The sequence below is a fragment of the Berghia stephanieae genome, chromosome 14 (genome assembly GCF_034508935.2).
Source record: "Berghia stephanieae isolate SIO BIC M18660-M18661 chromosome 14, UCSD_Bste_1.3, whole genome shotgun sequence".
In the NCBI taxonomy this organism is placed as follows: domain Eukaryota; kingdom Metazoa; phylum Mollusca; class Gastropoda; order Nudibranchia; family Aeolidiidae; genus Berghia; species Berghia stephanieae.
The window spans coordinates 3,731,606-3,737,707 of record NC_088373.1 but is presented as its reverse complement, the minus strand read 5'-3'; the positions used below and the strand labels follow the sequence as shown (position 1 = coordinate 3,737,707).

Genomic DNA, 6,102 nt, shown 5'->3' with positions numbered 1-6,102 from the left:
TTTTTATGAATTTTGTTATATTTGCTCTTTAAATTTGGTAGGAGTAGATAATCGTCTCAGTTTAATTCCATCTTTATGAGAATTTATAAACATGTCGTACAGCAAAGCTCGCGTACAACGGGGATTTTTTGTTAGTCGTACAATCCCCATTGTATCCGAGTTCCACTGTACCTCCAATGTAGCCAGCAACAAAAAACGTTGTTGTAACTTTGGCCATGAAACGTTAGCATCATCAGGGGACAGTTGGTACAATAGTCTTTGATTCCTACGTAGAATGTACCGAGTTCCATTCCCAACAGCCCAATGTAATCTTCAGCAAATCACCTCGCCCTTGATCACTTGGCCTCGCTGCGCAACAGTTTACGCCTGGATTATTCCTGGCTTTTACTCGAACGGACCATAAAGACGATAGCTTTTTCGTTTTGAGGGGGAATAAATGAAATTTTGGTTAATTCATTTTTCGTTGTTTTCTTTTATCAATCATTTCTCACTCACTCATTCCTATGACCGAATAGTCTCCGGGGGGACTTGCTAAATGCAATATTTGTGAGGCTATGTGGTTTAGTGGTATGACACTCACATTCGGATCGGAAGGTCCTGGGTTCGAGCCTCGCTCGGCGCATAGTTGAGTTCTTGGAAAAGGCTCTTTACTCACATTCTCTCACCGTACTTGAGTGTAAAATGAGTACATGGCCGTTAACAGCGTTGTCTTTGTCCGGAAAAAATTGCAAGATCGCCTAACAGGCGTCATGTCTCGTTCTACATGTTGTGTTGCTGTTGGCTAGAGACCCTTTGTAAAACGTTTAATGGATATTTGCGCTATGTATATATTTTAAAAAAAACAACTCAAGTATTCATAATTTGGCGGCATTCACTATTATTGGCTTTCCCTATCAGCTCCTATAAAGTCAAACCTATCCAACTCTTGATGCTGTCCTGCCATATTTCTTGGGTCCTCCTCTTCTTCATTGGTCTTCCGTATATCGATACTTTGAGACAAAATAACACTTAAATCTGTGATTTTACAGATGCAGCAAAACTGAGAAACGTTCTAAACAGTCCATATGTTTTGTTTTGTTTCATTCTTTTTCATTGGTAGATCTTTTCAGAACAAACATGGGCCAGGGCCAGGGAATCTTACCCACTGTTATGCTTTGCTATGCTTGTGTGTTTTGTTTTGTTTCGTTCTTTTTCATTGGTAGATATTTTCAGAACAAACATGGGCCAGGACCATGGGATCTCACCCACTGTTATGCTTTGCTCCGATTGTGTGTTAAAGAGAGCTTGGTCAATAAACAACGTCACGGCAATGACATCAACAGGCACATCCCTATCCACCGTCCTGGAGCAGGAGTTGGAGGCCCAGCAGGAGTTGGAGGCCCAGCAGGAGAAGATGATAAGTGACAGGATGGCGTATATATTGTACATCGCTTTCTGGATTATAGGCTGTGGACTTTGTGGTTTGACTGGTTCGGTAGCAAATGTTATCAATATCGTTGTATTTTATCGACAGGTAAAAAACAATAATAATAATAGTAATAATAATAAAATGTGGTAATATGTGGTCTGTGCTATGGCACTCGCTTTAGAATCGGAAGGTCCTGGGTTCAAGCCCCGCTATGAGCGGCGCATAGTTGAGTCTTTGGAAAAGGTTGTTTACTCGCATTCTCTTACCGGATTCAGGAGTAAAATGATTAATCATATAATGACCCCCATCTTGTCAAAAACTCTCAACCCTTGGACTTCAGGAAGTCCCAGGATTGAGAGATTTTGACAAGATGAGGATAATTTTAATCCACGGATATTTGAAGGACAAATTTTCTGGCCAAAATTATAAATATTTTTTTTTCTCTCAGAGTACGACAGTGGTTGTTGTCCAAGGGTCTACATAATGATATTAAATAATAATCTTCCCCAAGGAAAAAGAACTAAATTGCACAAATATAAGCCACCGCCTCAAAACGGTGCTGTGTCGGTACCGATGTGCACTTATTGTCTGATAACAAAATTCCATATGGACTCATTGTTGTAATGGTAATTCGTAGAAAAAAACGCAAAATATTGTCCATTACATCAATGTTAAACCAGGCACATAAATGGGTTCGGATGTCAGACCTGTATATATGTACACCGCGGTCGGCATTGTTCAGATGTTGATAGTTGAATTTAAAGTCAAAATAAATATAAAATTTGAGTCAACAATTTCGTGTTCTATGAAGAAGAACATCGTTTTTAGACATCATATTTTTCTTCCCTATTCCTGCATCAGCGTGCGACTCTGTGGTCTTGTAGTAAGACCATCCAACTTTAGATCAGAAGGTCGTGGATTTGAGTCCCGCTCTGAGCGGCGCATAGTGAATCCATGGACAAGGTTCTTTACTCATATTCTCCACCCCACCGTACTCAAGTGCAGTTGCGTGGGGCCATTGGATCGAATGGTGCCAGGCACCACACCAATCTTTTAAAAATCATTAACAGCATAATTTAATTAAAAATAAAACTGAGAAATTTTAACTCCAATGTCTTTCGCCAACTCGCCAACAACATACTGCCTTTTTAGTCTCCACTCTATTCAAGATTCCGAATCACGCACTGCGCCGACTCATGTGTTGGTGACATCACTGCGCGAATTAGTGATTGAATCAACACTGTGGTGCAAAGCAATCCAAGCTCCAGTTAATGCTCTATCCATTAGTATCGCTACAGCTGATTGAGCGAGAAACTGGGTCGAATTATACTATCTTCAAATAGCGGAAAACCCCTCGACTTGTGCCAGGATCTGAGAGCTCCACTGTTGGACTGGGGGATGCGCCAATGTTGCACCATTTACGTCATAATAAGGGTAACTTCGGCCATCCAAAATATTACATTAACTGCCAAAAACACTGATCATTGTCAAGTTTATTTGTAAGCAGCAAAGAAAAACAACATAAAACTTAAAAATATGACATATCAAAATCCCCCCCCCCCCACCTCTTTTTCACGATTATTGAATAAAGTAATTTTTTGCAACGAAGCATTGGGGACGAATTTACCAACATTTTTCTTGCTTGTAGTGCCGAGTTGATGGTTACGTGTGTATGAGTGTTTATTTGTGTGTGTGTGTGTGTGTGTGTATGTCTGTGTTTATGCGTGTGTATTTGTGTCAGTCAGAGAAAGAAAGCGAAGATTGTCAACAGTTATACTTTGGTGTGGTTTTGGATTTCTTATGTACTTAAGTGGAGTGATTTTTTCTTTGTGATGCTTTAAGATCTGAATCTACCTTTTATTTGTGCAATCATTAATCGTATTCCGCTGATTTCCATTATTTGAGATATACTTTGGTGTTTTGTTTTGTTAAACAATGAATTGCAATGAATCAAGTTGACTCTTTACTTCACCGACCGTTTGGGAGATTGACACTAGATGACAAATTAGAAATAAAAAGATTAGTTCCTCACCTACCAACTGATTTTGAATTAACACAGGTGTGGAAATCTCGAAAACGCTCTTTTTCAGTGACATGGTATGACAGACATGAATGGCTCACATTTAGTTTAGAAAAAAAAAACGTTTCTTTTGTTTTTATTGTCTACTTTTCACAGATACAACAAACACTAACAAATCATGGACATCTATAGGCTATAGTGACCTTAACCACTTCCATCGTATTTTTTGAACTCCTGAACGTTGTTTTAGCACCCTTAAAAGTAAAAGAGTGAAAAATTTCTGCGAAATTCTATGAAACAGGAGCGGTTAAATTCGTTAATAATTCTGTCAATTCACAAAGCTGAAATAGATTCCATTCCAGATTTTAATAAACAAATTATAAAAATATTTGCATATTTTCTTTACAAGTACTAAAAGTAAGTAATTTCTGTCATATGTTTTTTTTTCTCTTTTGATTTACATTTATCACATATTGATTTCATTATCTACCAAATCCAATCCTTTAAATGGTGAACAAAGAATTATTACAAAGACCTTTTCACACGGGACTGTATCTCAGTGTTGTGGCTTGTTGTTTTCATGAATTATTTGTTTTTGTGAGTTTTGTCCACTCGTAGAAACCATCGACCCTCCCCCCCACCCTTCCAAAAAAGAGAGTTTTTAACATGCTCTCTCCTCTTAATCGTGTTCACTGTTTTAGATTTTTTTTTCTTCTAATCATGGCACCACCATAATATGCAGTCAATACGCCACGCCGCTGCTCAAGTGTAAACTGAGTAGCTGGCCGTTAAAAGTATTGTCTCTGTCGAAAAAAAATAATTGTAATATCGCCTAACAGCCGTCGTGTTTCGTCCTACATGTTAAGTGATGCTGAGTTCTAGGGCCCCTTGTAAAGAGCGTTGAGTGCGTTTAGTGGATATTGCGCGATATAAATGATCAAGTTTTGTAAAAAATAATTACAATATTTAAAAAATGTAGCTACACTTAAGAATGTTTTTATTTATTATTCATATTATTATTATTATTATAAGTATTATATATTATTATTATTATTATTATTATTATTATTATTATTATTATTATTATTATTATTATTATTTTATTATTATTATTATTATTATTATTATTATTATTATTATTATTCATATATTATTATTATTATTATCATTCATATTATTATTATTATTATTATTATATTATTATTATTATTATTATTATTATTATTATTATTATTATTATTATTATTATTATTATTATTACTATTACTTATTATTATTTTATTATTTTATTATTTATTTATTATTATTTTATTATTATTATTATTATTATTTTATTTATTATTATTATTATTATTATTATTATTGTGGCACCACCACCACCCTAAACTGTGAGCATGTCACCCCCGTAAAAAAAAAAACGAATACACAAACCGTCAACATCCAGAGTTAGCAAAATAAAATAAAAGATAAGCAGGAGTATGACGTCAGCTGCATTCTATCAATAGAACATTGATTAGCCCACTACTCTCCCCCTCCTCCCCTCCTCCCCCCCCCCTGACCACCCCTTCCACCTTTGCAGGGAATTTTTTCGGACAGCAGCACTGTTGGTCTTTTTGGTCTGGCCGTGTCAGATTTGTGGAGTCTGACCTCACTTCTGTGGATGTCAATTTCCTTCTCACTAGCACTTTCCGACTCCAAGGATTGGAACTGGGTTCCTTTAGATGTGATGGCGTTGACTGGCAAGTAACGGTTGATCTTTTACAGCATAAATTCTAATTTAGTTTAACAAGTGTATTGTGTATTACAAAATTCTCATTATATTCTTTTTATTTACCTCTTTGCAGGTTGTTTTCTCTTTTAGTCTCTGTATATAAATCCAAGCAAGGCTAGGGCTATTGGTCAGTACTGACCAACAGGCGCTGGCACATTGTGGTTAGTACTGACGAATGTGTGCCACTGCCCACGGACAACCTCTCTTTGGCCTGTACATCGGTGCTGAGAATGGCCTCTTCGCACATGTTCGTCACTACCTAAATTGTTCCATAACATTTTAAACAAAAGATAAATCCCGGGCTCCCAGGCCATCTTAACCATGACACTCAAAAAGTTTGATTTATGTCTAACGCCTTAGATGCCGTTGGGCCAACAGAATGACTCTCGTTGTTTCAAGCCACAATACGATTTTTAAAAAAATTATTTTGTCCTTTCAATTTCTTTGGGTTTTTTTGTTTGTTTATTTATTTGTTTGTTTGTTTGTTTTTGATTTTTTGTGTTATTTATTTTTATTTTTTTTTTGGTTTTGTATATTTTCGTTATTGCTTTTTTTTTTTAAAGAGGAAAAGTTGTTATATAATATTTCTTGTTACGATTCTTTTATAAAAGTTGTCCATTCTATTGATGAAGGGTTTTTTTTGGGTTTTTTAAAAACTACCTGTACCCTTTCCCCCCCCCCCCTTTTTTTTGCTGCCTTTACAGTCTATTTTAAGAAGCTGGACTTCATTGATATTATTTCTAAAATAATACAATCTCATTTTCCATCAAAATCTCAAAATCAATTATTGAAGGATTTTCCTATTAATTAGACCCAAAGCGCCCCTTATGGCATTTAACACATTTCGTCACCCCTAGATTCTAGTCATACTAGAGCTAACGCACTTAAGTTAACAACAAAAAA

At 36.0% G+C, this 6,102-nt stretch overlaps 1 protein-coding gene across 1 annotated transcript in view; it reads left to right on the top strand.

Annotated features, from left to right (window-relative positions):
* The first annotated feature begins 1,205 nt into the window (after window positions 1–1,205).
* Window positions 1,206–6,102, top strand: part of LOC144959951 (uncharacterized) — an 8,486-nt gene continuing 3,589 nt past the window's right edge. The window contains exons 1-2 of the mRNA XM_078892822.1: window positions 1,206–1,513; window positions 5,008–5,167. Coding sequence (XP_078748948.1) covers window positions 1,220–1,513; window positions 5,008–5,167 — 454 coding nt within the window. The 5' untranslated portion in view covers window positions 1,206–1,219. The remainder of the gene's footprint in view (window positions 1,514–5,007; window positions 5,168–6,102) is intronic.